General features: G+C 55.3%; 1 protein-coding gene and 1 pseudogene across 7 annotated transcripts in view; one reads left to right on the top strand and one right to left on the bottom strand.

The window, feature by feature from the left end:
• CCDC57 (coiled-coil domain containing 57) overlaps window positions 1-19,183 on the top strand; it is a 114,134-nt gene that overhangs the window by 58,581 nt on the left and 36,370 nt on the right. For 6 of the 7 annotated variants that reach the window (XR_010110741.1, XM_063599504.1, XM_063599506.1 and 3 more), the window contains exon 16: window positions 4,021-4,234. Coding sequence is in view for 5 of the 7 variants with exons in the window: in XM_063599504.1 (XP_063455574.1) it covers window positions 4,021-4,234 (214 nt within the window). In the remaining 2 variants the exon portion in view is untranslated. Of the gene's footprint in view, window positions 1-4,020; window positions 4,235-19,183 lie in introns of those variants that run through there. The other variant, XR_010110742.1, reaches the window with a different exon arrangement.
• Window positions 15,933-16,043, bottom strand: LOC112437678 (small nucleolar RNA U13; annotated as a pseudogene).

Below are 19,183 nucleotides of genomic sequence, written 5' to 3'. Positions count from 1 at the left end.
CCAGAACTAGGCCAATAGGCAGTGACGTTGAAGACCACAATCCATTGACTCAACCAGGAAATCATGGGTCCAGGCTGATAGCAATGGACAGATCGGTCAGGGGAACGGGGCACTCTTCCACGCGAGAGTGCCAGCCAAGGAACGCGACAGGAACGGCGCGCCGGGCGACCACGGATGGGTGCTGAACCAGAGGGATTCCCATCAGACAGATGCGAAGCAGCATCTCCTCACACGTGACTTCTTATTTCCAAGGGAAATGCTGGCTTTCCAGTGGAGCAGCCTGTTGGACCCCAGCTGACCCGAGTGATCAGAGCTCCCATCGCCAGTGCTGGGATGCGCCCGTGTCACGTGCCTCTGGGCGGGTCGCACTGAGACGGCACAGACTCGCGCTCGGGGTCCCTGCCAAAAATGCAGAACCTGAGCTTATGCATGAGGAGACCTCAGGCAAGCCCAAACAGAGGGACATCTGCAGATGAGCGGGTCTAGATGCTCGGCGAGTGCCCAAACATGGAAGCTGGGGAGCCACTCCAGTTAGGAGACCTGGGAGACCCCATGTAGAAATGCCAGGTGGGACCCTGGACCCTGCACAGGAGAGACGGGCATCAGGTCATCATCCGTAGAAACGCCACGTGGGACCGTGGACCCTGCACAGGAGAGACGGGCATCAGGTCATCATCCGTAGAAACGCCACGTGGGACCATGGACCCTGCACAGGAGAGACAGTGTAGAAACACCACGTGGGACCCTGGACCCTGCACAGGAGAGACAGCGTCAGGGCATCATCCGTAGAAACACCATGTGGGACCATGGACCCTGCACAGGAGACACAGTGTAGAAATGCCACGTGGGACCCTGGACCCTGCACAGGAGAGACGGGCATCAGGTCATCATCCATAGAAACGCCACGTAGGACCCTGGACCCTGCACAGGAGAGACAGTGTAGAAATGCAACGTGGGACCCTGGACCCTGCACAGGAGAGACGGGCATCAGGTCATCATCCGTAGAAACGCCACGTAGGACCCTGGACCCTGCACAGGAGAGACAGCGTCAGGGCATCATCCGTAGAAACACCATGTGGGACCGTGGACCCTGCACAGGAGAGACAGTGTAGAAATGCCACATGGGACCCTGGGCTCTGCACAGGAGAGACAGTGTAGAAACGCCAGTTGGGACCCTGGACCCTGCACAGGAGAGACAGTGTAGAAACGCCACGTGGGACCCTGGACCCTGCACAGGAGAGACGGTGTCAGGGCGTTATCTGGACGGTTGGTGACATTTGCACACGGGCCACGGACCAGGTTACGTATTGTGTACACCCACCCAAGTACTGAGGTGTGACACGGCACTGCGTCTCCAGCCTACCTCCTGTAGTGCAGGAAGCCAGTGCAGGGTGGGTAAGGAAGTGCACAGGGGTCCAGGGACTGTCCCACAGCACTCCTGACGAAAGCTGGTCCCCTTCCACAGCCCTAGCCAAGGAGCCAGGTCTGCAAAGCTGGGACCAGGTGTGTGTGGAGGCACGTGTTCCCACTTCTCCCATGGCAGAGGGAGAGCCTGTGGACGACAGTGGGGCACTCTGCTCCCAGGCAGGTCCCACTGGGCTGAGCCGCACAGCCTGGCTTTGGGCTTCCCTGACTGCACCACCCACATCAGCTGCCTCTAGTCCTTAAAACACAAAACTTCCCCCAGTCACTGGCCACCAGGGCTGAGTTGGGGGATGTGTTACGTCCCTGGGTCCACTGGGGGGCAGTGTTGGCCATGGCGTTGGTGCTGGCTCTGCCGAGAGGTGTTGGAGTGGCTGTGTGGGGTGGTGAGCACCGGCCCAGCCTGATGGAACCCACTGTACCAGGCCCAGGCCTCAGCCTCTGAGAAGGACTTCCCTGTGTCACTCACTCACACATGTCCTCAGGACGTGAAGACATTTCAGCAGACCAAAGTTTCCTTCGAATTTCCTTCGAATCGTCCAGATACTTGGAGACATCTCCTCCTCACCTGGGGGGTGCTGGGGCAGTCCCAGGCATGGGGGCAGATGGGTGGACAGCTGCTGCTGCCCTGCTGGGGGTGGGCAGCCCTTGGAGCACACAGTGGTGAAGACATTCCTGAATATGTCTCAGGCTGTAGAAATCTTATTTTGTGGAAAGATTTTAGAGAATCATCAAAATAAACATTTACCAAATAACATTTTACCAGAAACTGAATCCAAGAGAAGTAGAATCGTTCACTCCCTGCCCCCCAGGTCACTGTGTGCAGAATCACGTGACTAGGACATGGGCCCTGTGATCCGTGCCCTCCTTCCTTTGCCTGTGGGGTCAACAGCAAGAAGGCCCCTCAGTGCCCCTCAAGCCTGGCACCAGCTGCAGGGCCCGGTGTAACTTTGCGAGGAGAGGGGACTGCTTTTGAAGACGGAATTTTCTCTTAAATCTCTAAGTGTTTTGAGGTTTGCAAAATCTGTTTTCAGGATTGTTCTTTCCTCAGTTAAAATAACAAAATCACCCAGTGTGTTCCTGTAGCGGACCCAGGGTTTTAGAACCGGACTTGCGAGTCTCACCTGCCTGGCCCCTCTCCCCCAGCCCCAGGCCATCTGCAATCTGTTTTACCAGCACAGGCCTCCCTTCCTCTCCCTCTGCCTTGGCCTCTCCCACACCCAAGAGCTCATTCCTGTCTATTCTTCCAGGGTGGTGAGTGAGCCTCTGCACCACACTTGCCAAGGGTGCTCACAGAGCAGGCACCAGGCCCGCTTACTGGAGGAAGTGAGTCTGGACTCGGGCTCAGGCCTGTGGCCTTCATGGGGGCTGCCCTGCACCTGTCCTCAGCTGGGGCCAGCGGCACCATAGAACTTTCTCTGTCCAAGAGGAAAGCAGACATCTCTCCCCTTCGATGTGTCATCCCCCGCGGCCCCTGAGCGTCCCACATGAACCTGCGGCACATGCCCGGAGGCACTGCATACAGTGGCGGCACCCCAGGCCATCCAAAGAACAGCAGCACCTGGAAGGCAGCAGCACCTGCCAGCCCTGGAAAGGCACACCAGGAAGCTGGCGGGGACAGGGTGTGCTGGCCTGTTCCAGGGACTCGGAGCTCATGTGGCCAGGGCCAGGTGCAGCCTGGCTCCTTACAGGGGCCAGGAGTGGCATGGGAGAAGTAGGTCGTCGGCTCCCGTCTTGCCAGGGCCTGGACACTACTGGTTTTTCCTGTGCCCCCATTTTTGGTCCAGGCATCCCTTTGTGTTGGGATTGCACTCTGTAGCACTGGAATGATGTGGGCTGCAAGTCCAGGTTGGGCTGAATGAGGACAACACAGTGCTTCCCAGGGGCTCAGATCTAGGGTTGACCCAGGCTTGGGGTGCTAAGGGGGAGCCCAGCCAGCTCCTGCCCCTGTGTCGGCCTCCTCCCTCTCCACTGCCTTTGTGCTCCCCCTGCGCCTGCTTCAGGAGGGAAGACACAGCCGGCCTGCAGGGTGGTTGTGGGGTGTCCAGCCGGCAGGTAGAGAAAGGAGGGACCCCAAGGAGTGGAGGAGGGCCAAGCCACGCTGGCGGGAGCTGTCCTCCTGGGTCCTGGGCACTGCTAGAGGCCACAGCCTTCTCTCTGCTCTCCCTGGGCCGCCCTCCTGGGTCCTGGGCACTGCTGGAGGCCACAGCCTTCTCTCTGCTCTCCCTGGGGAGCTGCTGTGCTGGTTGGGTGTCCTCAGATTCTCATTGTGTTCACTTGAAAGACACAAAGGCATGGATGACCAGAAGGCAGGGATGGCGGGGAGGAGGCGGAGGGCTGTGAGGGCCTGGGAGATCTGGGGGCCACCCTGGCCTGGGAGATCTGTGGGCCTTTATTCTATTTGTGGAAGAGAAGGAACCCACTGAAGCACTGGGAGCAGCGACTCTTTTTGTCTTTCTTTTGGAAGGACGTCACCCAGTGGCGGCCAGCAGTGCCCACCCTGGAAGAGCAGGTGAAGAGGCTCCTTGGGCGGGCACCCCTGGCGTCCTCCCATGAGGGCAGCCTCACAGGGGTGTCTGCCTGTGAGTTTTGTTACAGGGCCTCGCCAAGAGAGGGCCTATGGAGGCCGAGGACAAGGGGGAGCTTTTCCTGCACCTCCGGTCAGTGGCACGTGCCCCCCAGACCTTATCTATGCACCAACTCCAGAGAAAGCTGAAGGAGGCAGCCAGAAAAATCATCAGCCTCCGCCTGGAGAAAGAGCAGCTCATCGAGATGGGGAACAGGCTCCGTGCAGAGCTGGGCCGACCCGAAAGTGAGTCCGGGAAGTGGAGGCCATGGCCTGAGTGTGGGTCAGGTTCTGGGTGTGCGCCTGGTTCTGGGTGTGCGCCAGGTTCTGGATGTGGGTCAGATTCCGGGGGTGCGCCAGGTTCTGGGTGTGTGCCAGGTTATGGGTGTGGGTCAGGTTCTGGGTGTGTGCCAGGTTCTGGGTGTGCATCTGGTTCTGGGTGCGGGTCAGGTTCTGGGTATGCGCCTGGTTCTGGGTGCGGATCAGGTTCTGGATGTGGGTCAGATTCCGGGGGTGCGCCAGGTTCTGGGTGTGTGCCAGGTTATGGGTGCGGGTCAGGTTCTGGGTGTGTGCCTGGTTCTGGGTGTGTGCCTGGTTCTGGGTGTGCACCAGGTTCTGGGTGTGTGCCTGGTTCTGGGTGTGTGCCTGGTTCTGGGTGTGCACCAGGTTCTGGGTGTGTGCCTGGTTCTGGGTGCGGGTCAGGTTCTGGGTGTGGATCAGATTCTGGGTGTGCGCCTGGTTCTGGGTATGGGTCAGGTTCTGGGTGTGCGCCAGGTTCTGGGTGTGCACCTGGTTCTAGGTGCGGGTCAGGTTCTGGGTGTGCGCCTGGTTCTGGGTGTGCGCCTGGTTCTGGGTGTGCACCAGGTTCTAGGTGTGCACCTGGTTCTGGGTGTGCACCTGGTTCTGGGTGCAGGTCAGGTTCTGGGTGTGCACCAGGTTCTGGGTGCAGGTCAGATTCTGGGTGTGCGCCTGGTTCTGGGTGTGTGCCTGGTTCTGGGTGTGCACCTGGTTCTGGGTGTGCACCTGGTTCTGGGTGCAGGTCAGGTTCTGGGTGTGCACCAGGTTCTGGGTGCAGGTCAGGTTCTGGCTGTGCACCTGGTTCTGTGTGTGCGCCTGGTTCTGGATGTGGGTCAGATTCCGGGGGTGCGCCAGGTTCTGGGTGTGTGCCAGGTTATGGGTGTGGGTCAGGTTCTGGGTGTGTGCCTGGTTCTGGGTGTGTGCCAGGTTCTGGGTGTGCGCCTGGTTCTGGGTGCGGGTCAGGTTCTGGGTGTGGATCAGATTCTGGGTGTGCGCCTGGTTCTGGGTATGGGTCAGGTTCTGGGTGTGCGCCAGGTTCTGGGTGTGCACCTGGTTCTAGGTGCGGGTCAGGTTCTGGGTGTGCACCTGGTTCTGGGTGTGCGCCTGGTTCTGGGTGTGCGCCAGGTTCTAGGTGTGCACCTGGTTCTGGGTGTGCACCTGGTTCTGGGTGCAGGTCAGGTTCTGGGTGTGCACCAGGTTCTGGGTGCAGGTCAGATTCTGGGTGTGCGCCTGGTTCTGGGTGTGCACCTGGTTCTGGGTGTGCACCTGGTTCTGGGTGCAGGTCAGGTTCTGGGTGTGCACCAGGTTTTGGGTGCAGGTCAGGTTCTGGGTGTGCACCTGGTTCTGCGTGTGCGCCTGGTTCTGGATGTGGGTCAGGTTCTGGGGGTGTGCCTGGTTCTGGGGGTGCGTCTGGTTCTGGGTGTGCACCAGGTTCTGGGTGCGGGTCAGGTTCTGGGTGTGCACCTGGTTCTGCATGTGCGCCTGGTTCTGGATGCGGGTCAGGTTCTGGGTATGCGCCTGGTTCTGGGTGCGGGTCAGGTTCTGGGTGTGCGTCTGGTTCTGGGTGTGCACCAGGTTCTGGGTGCGGGCCTGATTCTGGGTGTTCGCGTGGTTCTGGGTGTGCACCTGGTTCTGGGTGTGCGCCAGGTTCTGGGTGTGCGCCTGGTTCTGGGTGTGGGTCAGGTTCTGAGTGTGCGCCTGGTTCTGGGTGCGGGTCAGGTTCTGGGTGTGTGCCAGGTTCTGGGTGTGCACCTGGTTCTGGGTGTGCGCCAGGTTCTAGGTGTGCGCCTGGTTCTGGGGGTGCGCCTGGTTCTGGGTGTGCACCTGGTTCTGGGTGCGGGTCAGGTTCTGGGTGTGCACCTGGTTCTGGGTGCGGGTCAGGTTCTGGGTGTGCACCTGGTTCTGGGTGCAGGTCAGATTCTGGGTGTGCGCCAGGTTCTGGGTGTGCGCCAGGTTCTAGGTGTGCACCTGGTTCTGAGTGTGCACCTGGTTCTGGGTGCAGGTCAGGTTCTGGGTGTGCGCCAGGTTCTGGGTGCGGGTCAGGTTCTGGGTGTGTGCCTGGTTCTGGGTGCGGGTCAGGTTCTGGGTGTGCGCCTGGTTCTGGGTGCGGGTCAGGTTCTGGGTGTGCACCTGGTTCTGGGTGTGTGCCTGGTTCTGGGTGCAGGTCAGATTCTGGGTGTGCGCCAGGTTCTAGGTGTGCACCTGGTTCTGGGTGTGCACCTGGTTCTGGGTGCGGGTCAGGTTGTGGGTGTGCGCCTGGTTCTGGGTGTGCGCCTGGTTCTGGGTGTGCGCCAGGTTCTAGGTGTGCGCCTGGTTCTGGGTGCGGGTCAGGTTCTGGTTGTGTGCCTGGTTCTGGGTGCGGGTCAGATTCTGGGTGCGGGTCAGATTCTGGGTGCGGGTCAGGTTCTGGGTGTGCGCCTGGTTCTGGGTGCGGGTCAGATTCTGAGTGCGGGTCAGGTTCTGGGTGTGCGCCTGGTTCTGGGTGTGCGCCAGGTTCTGGATGTGGGTCAGGTTCTGGGTGCAGGCCTGGTTCTGAGTGTGCGCCTGGTTCTCGATGTGCGCCGGGTTCTGGGTGCAGGCCTGGTTCTGGGTGTTCACCAGGTTCTGGGTGTGCTCCTGGTTCTGGGTGTGCACCAGGTTCTGGATGTGGGTGAGATTCCGGGGGTGTGCCAGGTTCTGGGTGTGTGCCTGGTTCTGGGTGCAGGTCAGGTTCTGAGTGTGAGCCTGGTTCTGGGTGCGGGTCAGGTTCTGGGTGTGTGCCAGGTTCGGGGTGTGCACCAGGTTCTGGGTGTGCGCCTGGTTCTAGGTGCGGGTCAGGTTCTGGGTGTGCACCTGGTTCTGGGTGCAGGTCAGATTCTGGGTGTGCGCCTGGTTCTGGGTGTGCGCCTGGTTCTAGGTGCTGGTCAGGTTCTGGGTATGCGCCTGGTTCTAGGTGCGGGTCAGGTTCTGGGTGTGCGCCTGGTTCTGGGTGTGCGCCTGGTTCTAGGTGCGGGTCAGGTTCTGGGTGTGTGCCTGGTTCTGGGTGTGGGTTAGGTTCTGGGTGTGTGCCAGATTCTGGGTGTGCGCCTGGTTCTAGGTGCGGGTCAGGTTCTGGGTGTGCGCCTGGTTCTGGGTGTGCGCCTGGTTCTAGGTGCGGGTCAGGTTCTGGGTGTGCGCCTGGTTCTGGGTGTGGGTTAGGTTCTGGGTGTGTGCCAGATTCTGGGTGTGCGCCTGGTTCTGGGTGCGGGTCAGGTTCTGGGTGTGCACCTGGTTCTGGGTGCAGGTCAGATTCTGGGTGTGCGCCTGGTTCTGGGTGTGCGCCTGGTTCTGGGTATGCACCAGGTTCAGGGTGTGCGCCTGGTTCTGGGTGCGGGTTAGGTTCTGGGTGTGTGCCAGGTTCTGGGTGTGCGCCTGGTTCTAGGTGCGGGTCAGGTTCTGGGTGTGCGCCTGGTTCTGGGTGCAGGTCAGATTCTGGGTGTGCGCCTGGTTCTGGGTGTGTGCCACATTCTAGGTGTGTACCTGGTTCTGGGTGTGTGCCTGGTTATGGATGCGGGTCAGGTTCTGGGTGTGTGCCAGGTTCTGGGTATGCGCCTGGTTCTGGGTGTGGGTCAGGTTCTGTGTGTGCACCAGGTTCTGGGTGTGCACCTCGTTCTGGGTGTGCACCTGGTTCTGGGTGCAGGTCAGGTTCTGGGTATGCGCCTGGTTCTGGGTGTGCACCAGGTTCTGGGTGTGCACCTGGTTCTGGGTGCAGGTCAGATTGTGGGTGTGCGCCAGGTTCTGGGTGTGTGCCAGGTTCTAGGTGTGCACCTGGTTCTGGGTGTGTGCCTGGTTCTGGATGCGGGTCAGGTTCTGGGTGTGCACCTGGTTCTGGATGTGCGCCAGGTTCTGGGTGCGTGTCTGGTTCTGGGTGTTCGCCTGGTTCTGGGTGTGCGCCTGGTTCTGGGTGCAGGTCAGATTCTGGGTGTGCGCCTGGTTCTGGGTGCAGGTCAGATTCTGGGTGTGCGCCTGGTTCTGGGTGTGCGCCTGGTTCTAGGTGCGGGTCAGGTTCTGGGTGTGCACCTGGTTCTGGGTGCAGGTGAGATTCTGGGTGTGCGCCTGGTTCTGGGTGTGCGCCTTATTCTAGGTGCGGGTCAGGTTCTGGGTGTGCACCTGGTTCTGGGTGCAGGTCAGATTCTGGGTGTGCGCCTGGTTGTGGGTGTGCGCCAGGTTGTAGGTGTGTACCTGGTTCTGGGTGTGTGCCTGGTTATGGATGCGGGTCAGGTTCTGCGTGTGTGCCAGCTTCTGGGTGTGCGCCTGGTTCTGGGTGTGGGTCAGGTTGTGTGTGTGCACCAGGTTCTGGGTGTGCACCTGGTTCTGGGTGTGCACCTGGTTCTGGGTGCAGGTCAGGTTCTGGGTATGCGCCTGGTTCTGGGTGTGCGCCAGGTTCTGGGTGTGCACCTGGTTCTGGGTGCAGGTCAGATTCTGAGTGTGCGCCTGGTTCTGGGTGTGCGCCAGGTTCTAGGTGTGCACCTAGTTCTGGGTGTGTGCCTGGTTCTGGGTGTGCGCCTGGTTCTGGGTGTGCGTCTGGTTATGGGTGTGCGTCTGGTTCTGGGTGTGCGCCTGGTTCTGGGTGTGTGCCAGGTTCTGGGTGTGGGTCAGGTTCTGAGTGTGCGCCTGGTTCTGGATGCGGGTCAGGTTCTGGGTGTGTGCCAGATTCTGGGTGCGGGTCAGATTCTGGATGCGGGTCAGATTCTGGGTGTGGGTCAGGTTCTGGGTGCGGGCCAGGTTCTGGGTGTGCACCTGGTTCTGGGTGTGGGTCAGGTTCTGGGTGTGCACCAGGTTCTAGGTGTGCACCAGGTTCTGGGTGCGAGTCAGGTTCTGGGTGTGCGCCTGGTTCTGGGTGCGGGTCAGATTCTGGGTGTGTGCCTGGTTCTGAGTGTGCGCCTGGTTCTGGGTGCGGGTCAGGTTCTGGGTGTGCACCTGGTTCTGGGTGCGGGTCAGGTTCTGGGTGTGCACCTGGTTCTGGGTGCAGGTCAGATTCTGGGTGTGCGCCTGGTTCTGGGTGTGCGCCAGGTTCTAGGTGTGCACCTGGTTCTGGGTGTGCACCTGGTTTTAGGTATGGGTCAGGTTCTGGGTGTGGCCTGGTTCTAGGTGTGCGCCTGGTTCTGGGTGCGGGTCAGGTTCTGGGTGTGCACCTGGTTCTGGGTGCGGGTCAGGTTCTGGGTGTGCACCTGGTTCTGGGTGTGCACCTGGTTCTGGGTATGGGTCAGGTTCTGGGTGTGGCCTGGTTCTAGGTGTGTGCCAGGTTCTGGGTGTGCGCCTGGTTCTGGGTGCAGGTCAGGTTCTGGGTGTGCGCCTGGTTCTGGGTGCGGGTCAGATTCTTGGTGCGGGTCAGGTTCTGGGTGCAGGCCAGGTTCTCGGTGTGCGCCTGGTTCTGGGTCCGGGTCAGGTTCTGGGTGTGCACCAGGTTCTGGGTGCGGGTCAGGTTCTGGGCGTGCACCAGGTTCTGAGTGCGTGCCTGGTTCTGGGTGCGGGTCAGGTTCTGGGCGTGCACCAGGTTCTGGGTGTGGGTCAGATTCTGGGTGTGTGCCTGATTCTGGGTGTGCGCCAGGTTCTAGGTGTGCACCTGGTTCTGGGTGTGCACCTGGTTCTGGGTGCGGGTCAGGTTATGGGTGTGCACCTGGTTCTGGGTGTTTGCCTGGTTCTGGGTGTGGGTCAGGTTCTGGGTGTGCACCAGGTTCTAGGTGTGCACCAGGTTCTGGGTGCGGGTCAGGTTCTGGGCGTGCACCAGGTTCTGGGTGCGTGCCTGGTTCTGGGTGCGGGTCAGATTCTGGGTGTGTGCCTGGTTCTGGGTGTGCGCCAGGTTCTAGGTGTGCACCTGGTTCTGGGTGTGCACCTGGTTCTGGGTGCGGGTCAGGTTATGGGTGTGCACCTGGTTCTGGGTGTGCGCCTGGTTCTGGATGCGGGTCAGGTTCTGGGTGTGCGCCTGGTTCTGGGTGTGCGCCTGGTTCTGGATGCGGGTCAGGTTCTGGGTGTGCCCCAGGTTCCGGGTACGGGCCTTGTTCTGGGTGTGCGTCAGGTTCTGGGTGTGCACCTGGTTCTGGGTATGCACCAGGTTCAGGGTGTGTGCCTGGTTCTGGGTGCGAGTTAGGTTCTGGGTGTGCACCTGGTTCTGGGTGTGCGCCTGGTTCTAGGTGCGGGTCAGGTTCTGGGTGTGCACCTGGTTCTGGGTGCGGGTCAGATTCTGGGTGTGCGCCTGGTTCTGGGTGTGCGCCTGCTTCTAGGTGCGGGTCAGGTTCTGGGTGTGCACCAGGTTCTGGGTGTGCGCCTGGTTCTGGGTGTGTGCCTGGTTCTGGGTATGCACCGGGTTCAGGGTGTGCGCCTGGTTCTGGGTGTGGGTTAGGTTCTGGGTGTGTGCCAGGTTCTGGGTGTGCGCCTGGTTCTAGGTGCGGGTCAGGTTCTGGGTGTGCACCTGGTTCTGGGTGCAGGTCAGATTCTGGGTGTGCGCCTGGTTGTGGATGTGCACCAGGTTCTAGGTGTGTACCTGGTTCTGGGTGTGTGCCTGGTTATGGATGCGGGTCAGGTTCTGGGTGTGTGCCAGGTTCTGGGTGTGCGCCTGGTTCTGGGTGTGGGTCAGGTTCTGTGTGTGCACCAGGTTTTGGGTGTGCACCTGGTTCTGTGTGTGCACCTGGTTCTGGGTGCAGGTCAGGTTCTGGGTATGCGCCTGGTTCTGGGTGTGCGCCAGGTTCTGGGTGTGCACCTGGTTCTGGGTGCAGGTCAGATTCTGAGTGTGCGCCTGGTTCTGGGTGTGCGCCAGGTTCTAGGTGTGCACCTGGTTCTGGGTGTGTGCCTGGTTCTGGATGCGGGTCAGGTTCTGGGTGTGTGCCAGATTCTGGGTGCAGGTCAGATTCTGGGTGCGGGTCAGGTTCTGGGTGCGGGTCAGGTTCTGGGTGCGGGCCAGGTTCTGGGTGTGCACCTGGTTCTGGGTGCGGGTCAGGTTCTGGGTGTGCACCAGGTTCTAGGTGTGCACCAGGTTCTGGGTGCGAGTCAGGTTCTGGGTGTGCACCAGGTTCTGGGTGCGTGCCTGGTTCTGGCTGCGGGTCAGATTCTGGGTGTGTGCCTGGTTCTGAGTGTGCGCCTGGTTCTGGGTGCGGGTCAGGTTCTGGGTGTGCGCCTGGTTCTGGGTGCGGGTTAGGTTCTGGGTGTGTGCCAGGTTCTGGGTGTGCACCTGGTTCTGGGTGCTGGTCAGGTTCTGGGTGTGCACCTGGTTCTGGGTGCAGGTCAGATTCTGGGTGTGCGCCTGGTTCTGGGTGTGCGCCAGGTTCTAGGTGTGCACCTGGTTCTGGGTGTGCACCTGGTTCTGGGTATGGGTCAGGTTCTGGGTGTGGCCTGGTTCTAGGTGTGCGCCAGGTTCTGGGTGTGTGCCTGGTTCTGGGTGCGGGTCAGGTTCTGGGTGTGCACCTGGCCCACCCAGATGGCTGTGGGGGGAGGTGCCGGGGCGTCCCCTGTGCTCTGGTGACACTGGTTCCTGCCAACACCCCATTTAGACTGTGGAGCCAACTCCAGCAGGTGACATGGTGGGCCCCTTCTGAGATAAGGAGCTTCACCTGCCTGCTACAGGGTTCAGGCCGAGACCAGGACGGGGAGTGAGAACAGCCCCACTCAGGGGCCTGCAGGGGGAAGCAGGAGGCAGGTGCTGTGGGACCCTGCCTGCAGGCCCCTCTGCCCACAGAGTGGGCAGTGCCTGGAGCTCACCCTCCCTCTGCGCCTTCCAGAAATCAGCTGCACATGGCATTTCCTTGATCCTGTAGAAAGCTGGGATTCCTTAAAATGTTGTTTCTAGTAAACTTCTTTATGATAGCTAACTTTTTTTTTTTGAGACAGAATCTCTGTTGCCAAGGCTGGAGTGCAGTGGTGCGATCTCGGCTCACTGCAGCCTCCGCCTCCCGGGTTCCAGCGATTCTGTTGCCTCAGCCTCCCAAGTAACTGGTATTACAGGTGCCCGCCACCATGCCCAGCTAATTTTTGTATTTTTAGTAGAAACGGGGTTTCACCATGTTGGCCAGGCTGGTCTCATACTCATGACCTCAAGTGATCTGCCCACCTCAGCCTCCCAAAGTGCTGGGATTACAGGTGTGAGCCACCGCCTGATCACCTGAGGTCAAGAGTTTGAGACCAGGCTGGCCAACATGATGAAACCCCGTCTCTACTAAAAATACAAAAAAAAAAAAATTAGCCAAGTGTTGGGGCACGTGCCTGTAATCCCAGCTACTCGGGCGGCTAAGGCAGGAGAATCTCGAACCCGAGAGGTGGAGTTTGCTGTGAGCCAAGATCAAGCCACTGCACTCCAGCCTGGGCGACGGAGCGAGACTCTGTCTCAAAAGAAAAAAAGAAAAGAAATAAAATTGATTTGGAGGGCCAATCTAAATAGGTAAAAGGATTTCCTGTTTTAAATTTGTGCTTCTTTAATTTTGTGTGTATGTAGGGGGCTTACTGTGGGGCCACTTGTATTTTATCGTTATGTCATTTTCCTGCTGAGTCTTTAATGCATCGGGAAATGATCTAGTGAAAAAGAACAAATTAGGGATCTCGTTTTGTTGTTTCCCAATAGTTGGCAGCTGACTCAATACTCTTTATTAGGCATATGTGCGTAAATAGTAAAGTATCTATTTACATTTAATTTATTAGTTAAATGACACGTACGTATTTAAAATCTTATAACAATATATTGAGTTGGAAGTAATAACTTTTGCTCACATTTTGTGAAACAGTTGATTGAAGCTCTTCCCAGGCCTGCTCCTTGACCTCGGTTCCCTGTTACCACAGTGGGGTCTTCCAGGAGCCTGGAGAGCAGTTGATCGGACACAAGGCTTTATACTCAGACTCAGGTACAAGGCAGCCCCATCTTTTCTAGGAAAGAGAAAAGGGAAATGGACTTTTATTCAGGGATCTCTGCCCTTTGCTTTGTCAGTTCCTTCAGCAAGAGTCTGTGGGGAGTACACGCTATGTATCTGTAGATGACTTTCTAGAATGATGGTTTAGCTGGAAATAGAATTTTCTGTATGTTGACATTTTTCTACTACTTTTTTTTTTAAAAGAGATGGGGTCTCGCTCTGACACCCAGGCTGGCATGGTGGTGCCATCGTAGCTCACTATAGTCTCTATTTCTTGGGCTGAAGCAATCTTCCTGCCTTAGCCTCCCAAGTAGCTGGGACTACAGATGCATGCCATCATGCCCGGCTCAACTTCTTTTCAAGATAATATTCTTATGTCTTCAGAAAGGTCAGCCATCAGTCTGATCTCAGTGCCTTTGGGGAAGCTGTTTTTGTTTTTGTTTTGTTTTGTTTTTGAGATGGAATCTTGCTGTCTGTTGCCCAGGCTGGAGTGCAGTGACATGATCATGGCCCAGTGCAAACTCCACCTCCCGGGTTCAGCCTAGCTAATTTTTTTTTTTTTTTTTTTTTTTGTATTTTTAGTAGAGACAGGTTTCACCATGTTGGCCAGGCTGGTCTCAAACTCCTGAGCTCAAGCAATCCACCCGCCTTGGCCTCCCGAAGTTCTGGGATTACAGGCGTGGGCCACTGCGCCCGGCCTGGGGAAGCTGTTTTTAGACTTTTCTCCCAATCTGTTAGGTGCTCCTGTTTTACCATTGTTGTGTCTAAGTGTGGATTTGTTTCCCTGAATCCTGCTCAGGAATTAGTATGTTTTTTAAATTTTAGGACCAAATTTTAGGTTGGTTGGCTGGTTGTTTTTCTATTCTTTAAAATTCTCAGCCATTGTTTTTCAAACACTGCTTTCTTCCATTTCTGTCTAATCTCTTCTGGAGATCTTACGGGGCATGTCAGATGTGCTCCCTGACATGTGTGTGTGGGGGGGGGGGTGTGTGCACGTGTGGGGTGTGTGTGCATGTGCGTGTGTGTGTAAGAGCACCCCTCCCCCTTTCCAGGGGTTTCCTCAAAGGTCACTGTCTGGAACCACTGGATGGTTTCAGTATCTTGACCAGAAGTAATTCCCATTCCATCTTTTCTCTTTTTGTTCTTGTGTTTATTTTATTGTTCTTTTCCTGATTTCTTAGATTGAATGTTTCACATTTATTTTTATTCTTTCTTGCTTAGTAATTGCATTTCTTAAGGTGAGAGTTTTCATGAGTATCACTTTGGCCAAGCCCCAGGGGTTTTGAGGGATAGTACTATCAGTGTAATTATTGTCTCTATAGCCTGCCATTGTGGGCTTTTTTTTTTTTTTTGACGGAATTTCACTCTTGTTGCCATTGTAGAGTGCAGTGGCGCGATCTACAACCTCCGCCTCATGGGGTCAAGCAATTCTCCTGCCTCAGCCTTGAGTAGCTGAGACTACAGGCATGTGCCACCACGCCCGGCTAGTTTTGTATTTTTAGTAGAGACGGGGTTTCTCCATGTTGGTCAGGTTGATCTCGAACTCCTGACCTCAGGTGATCCGCCCACCTCGGCCTCCCGAAGTGCTGGGATTACAGGCGTGAGCCATGTACCCAGCCAGTGTGGGCTGTTTTTCTATTTCACCAGCTACTTGTTAAGGGGGAATTTCAGAATTCCTTTGGTTATTTATTAAACCAAATGTGCAGAATACTACTTTTTATTTTATTCTATTTAACAACCATATTAAATATACGTATTGATATTCTTTATAAATTTATTTATGCTCCTCAATTTGAACTGCCAAAAGTCACAAAGTGTTAAAATCCTCCATTGTTCCTGTGATTTTGTCCATTTCTCCTTCTCACCATCATGTTTTATAAAGTTCAGTGCTAGGCCGGGCATGGTGGCTCATGCCTATAATCCCAGCACTTTGGGAGGCTGAGGCAGGCAGATCACGAGGTCAGGAGTTCAAGACCAACCTGGCCAACACAGTGAAACCCCCATCTCTACTAAAAATACAAAAATTAGCCGAGCATGGTGTTGCACGCCTGTAGTCCCAGCTACTCAGGAGGCTGAGGCAGAAGAATCGCTTGATCCTGGGAGGCAGAGGTTGCAGTGAGCTGAGATCATGCCACTGCACTCCAGCCTGGGCGACAAAGCAAGACTCCGTCTCAAGAAAAAAAAAAAAAAAAAAAAAACACAACTTCAGTGCTGTGTTACTTAGAGCAGAAATGTTCAGGACAGCTATAGCTCATCCTGGTTCATAATGCAGTGTCCTTTCTGAGCAGAAATGTTCAGGACAGCTATAGCTCATCCCAGTTCATAATGCAGTGTCTTTACTGAGGTTTAACTGTGTCCAGCAATACTTATTTAACTATGCATTAAAAGATAATTTTCAGAAAGAAGTAAAATGTGGCTCCCAAATATGAAAAATGAGCATTTGTTTAGGATTGTATTCTGTTCATTAAACAATGAGGAAACTGGACAGATGCTGTAACCAGTTCCAAGGAAAGGTCAAAAAAGCACAAATCTGCATGGAGTAAAAGAATCGAGTTTCAGATGGAGGCAGAACTGGTTCTGGTAGAGGGGAGAGGCGGGCAGGGCAGAATCCGCATGCCTATCAGTGGTAAAATCGCAAAGCAGCTCAAATCGCAAAGACAATGAGGGGCTGGACGCAGATAACCCAGCGGAAGTGCAGTAGACAAAGCAGTTTCTACGGAAGCTCATTTTTTTTCCCTACAGTTTCTCTGCTTTTGATGGAAAGTAATCTCAAAGAAAGGTGTTTTTTCCCCGGGCATCAGACAGGTAATGTGCGGATGTCGGATGTCGTAACAAGGCTTGAGGGAGGCACAGCTCACACGTCTGCATGAAAACCCAATCATCAGGCAGAGGAACCACAAAAGGATCAGAAAGGTTGTTCCTGATCTCACAAAATGGAGCTGGTTTGTAGATGGCTTGGTTATTTCCATAGGTGCAGCGAGAGTGCCAATTCACCATCTCTGCATTCTTAAGTTTGCTTTCTTAGAAGTTTCCATAAAGAATTTCAGATTGACTTTTAAAAGCCTCTTTAAAAAATAATTTTAGGGCAGGCGCGGTGGCTCACACCTGTAATCCCAACACTTTGGGAGGCCTAGGCGGGTGGACCACGAGGTCCATCTCTTGCCAACATGGCAAAACCCTGTCTCTACTAAAAATACAAAAATTAGCTAGCCATGGTGGCAGGTGCCTGTAGTCCCAGCTACTCAGGAGGCTGAGGCAGAAGAATCGCTTGAACCAGGGCGGCAGAGGTTGCAGTGAGCCGAGATCATGCCATTGCACTCCAGCCTGGCAACAAGAGCAAGACTCTGTCTCACAAAGAAAAAAAAAATTAGCCGGGCGTGGTGGCATGTGCCTGTCATCCCAGCTACTCAAGAGGCTGAGGCAGGAGAATAGCTTGAACCTGGGAGGCGGAGGTTGCAGTGAGTGGAGATCACACGACTGCACTCCAGCCTGGGTGACAGATCAAGACTCCATCTCAAAAAATAAATAAATAAATAAATAATAATAAATAATTAAAAATAAAATAAATAAAAGCCTCTTGCTTGCTGTCCTGAGGCTAGAAAATCAAACCAAGAACCCGCCAGATTTCACCTGCCCTATAAATTTGAGCAAATTCCTTTCTTAAGGTTTCCAAACTAGCCCAGGTTCCTGGGCCTGCCAGGCAATGCCCTCCAGATGCACCTGCCATCCTACAAGCCAGGCGCTGTGCCGGGTTCTCCTTGGAGGGCTTCGTGGATGTGAGCTCTGTAACATCACTGTGGTTCCTTACAAGTGGCTGGTGGTGACTGACTAAATGGGCGTCTTCTCAGATTTGGCCTTCCATGCAGGGCCTTGGTTACACAAGAAGTATTTCCAATTCCAGTCCTGGTAAAAAACAAAGATTCTCATTGAAACTATGCAAATAACTATATTACTTTGAAAGTAAGAGTACTCAACAAGTTTCTGAATTCTGGAGGACTCAGGCCGGGAGAGTAAGATATCACTGGCCGGGCACGGTGGCTCACACCTGTAATCCCGGCACTTTGGGAGGCTGAGGCCGATGGATCACCTGAGGTCAGGAGTTTGAGACCAGCCTGACCAGCATGGTGAAACTCCATCTCTACTAAAAATACAAAAATTGGCCGGGCGTGGTGGCTCATGCCTGTAATCCCAGCACTTTGGGAGGCCGAGGCAGGCAGATCATGAGGTCAGGACATTGAGACCACCATGGCTAACATGGTGAAACCCCGTCTCTACTAAAAATACAAAAAAATTAGCTGGGCGTGGTGGCGGGCATCTGTAGTCCCAGCTACTCGGGAGGCTGATGGAGGAGAATGGCGTGAACTGGGGAGGCGGAGCTTGCAGTGAGCCGAGATCCCGCCACTGCACTCCAGCCTGGGCGACAGAGCGTGACTCTGTCTCAAAACAAACAAACAAAAAAAACCAAGGTATCACTTACAAATGTTCTGTTTTGATTCACAAAAGCAGAGACTACAAAATTTGTGTGGACTGTACGCTTCAGAGGAAAGAGGAAGAGTTCTCTATATATCCAGAAAGTAGAACATTAAAAAGACATCAGCCGTATCCTTATCAAAAGCTGTCATCCTCCACCATCGTGTGAGGTCCGTTCTTGTTCCACTCCATCTTGGTTCTTGGTCTCAACCATCCTCTGCTTCTCGACTAGAGACTCAGTCCTGGGATGGGCTCAGTGTCATCTAAATGCCGCCATCAGAAGCCTGTGCCCATGGTGCCTGCCCAGTCCTTTTCCCAGGCTCTGAGACAGTCCCTGTTCAAGATGAAGCACTCTGAGCTTTCTGAGCTTTCTGGGGAGCATCAGAGTAACACAAAAATCGTGGATGGGGCTGGGCGTGGTGGCTCACGCCTGTAATCCCAGCACTTTGGGAGAATGAGGGAGGTGGATCACCTGGGGTCAGGAATTCCAGATCAGCCTGGTCAACATGGCAAAGCACCATCTCTACTAAAAATACAAAAATTAGCTGGGTGTGGTGGTGGGCACCTGTAATCCCAGCTACTCGGGAGGCTGAGGCACGAGAATTGCTTGAACCCAGGAGGCGGAGGTTGCAGTGAGCCGAGATCCCACCACTGCACTCCAGCCTGGGTCAGGAGTCTTCTTTGAGACTTCGTCTCAAAAAATAAAAATAAAAAAACTGTGGATGACAAAAGACTGCACATGGCCATGGTGAATTTACCACTGCCACTTTTCAAAGTGAAAGGTCTGTTCATAGCAAGAATAATGCAACTGAGAAGGAACATTTGCTTGTCCTGTAGACATCTGGAAACAGAGTCCAAAAAAGAGTTCTAGACAAAGTTAATCCAAGACGTTGATGCTGTTTTCAAAGATTCCAGAAACAGAATATCTGATTTCTAAAACTGGATGAGCATGATTTTTACAGAGGAAATTATTTACAGATAAGTATGAAGCTGACTATTCCATGACTATACCAAGAATATCCAGTGGAGAGGCAAAAAGTGTGGGGCAGGCGGTGGCCGTCTGCCTAGTAACACAGCCCCAGAGTGAGTGACGGTCGCCCTGCTACAAACTCTGGGCATCAGAGATGCACAGCTCACGTTAAAGTAAGGTGACACCTAAGTTAACGTAACGGCAGTGACGGGGTTTATGCCTGCTAGCTCTGGACTGCTGCCGGCTGACAGCATCTGGCAAATGGCTTCGGGACTCTAATGAAGAGAAGCGCCGTGGGCACCCGGGACGTCTCCGTGCAGCACAGCACACAGTTCCTCAGTGCCTCAGACGAACGAGTTACCTAACACACACAGCCCGGGGCAGGCCACGCATCTCTTCCGACCCGGGGCAGGCCACGCGTCTCTTCCGACTCGGCAGTCTTCCCATGGCACTCATCAATCCTAACACATCAAAGAAACCTAATCATTTCCTTAACATCTTTTTTCTTTTTACTTTTTTTTTTGGATAGAGACCTCTGTCATGCAGGCTGGAGGGCAGTGGTGTGATCACAGCTCACTGCAGCCTTGACCTCCTTGGCTCAAGAGA

The sequence above is a fragment of the Pan paniscus genome, chromosome 19 (assembly GCF_029289425.2).
Source record: "Pan paniscus chromosome 19, NHGRI_mPanPan1-v2.0_pri, whole genome shotgun sequence".
NCBI classification, from domain to species: domain Eukaryota; kingdom Metazoa; phylum Chordata; class Mammalia; order Primates; family Hominidae; genus Pan; species Pan paniscus.
Note: the sequence above shows the minus strand (reverse complement) of the source record. Positions and strands in the feature narration are given on the sequence as shown.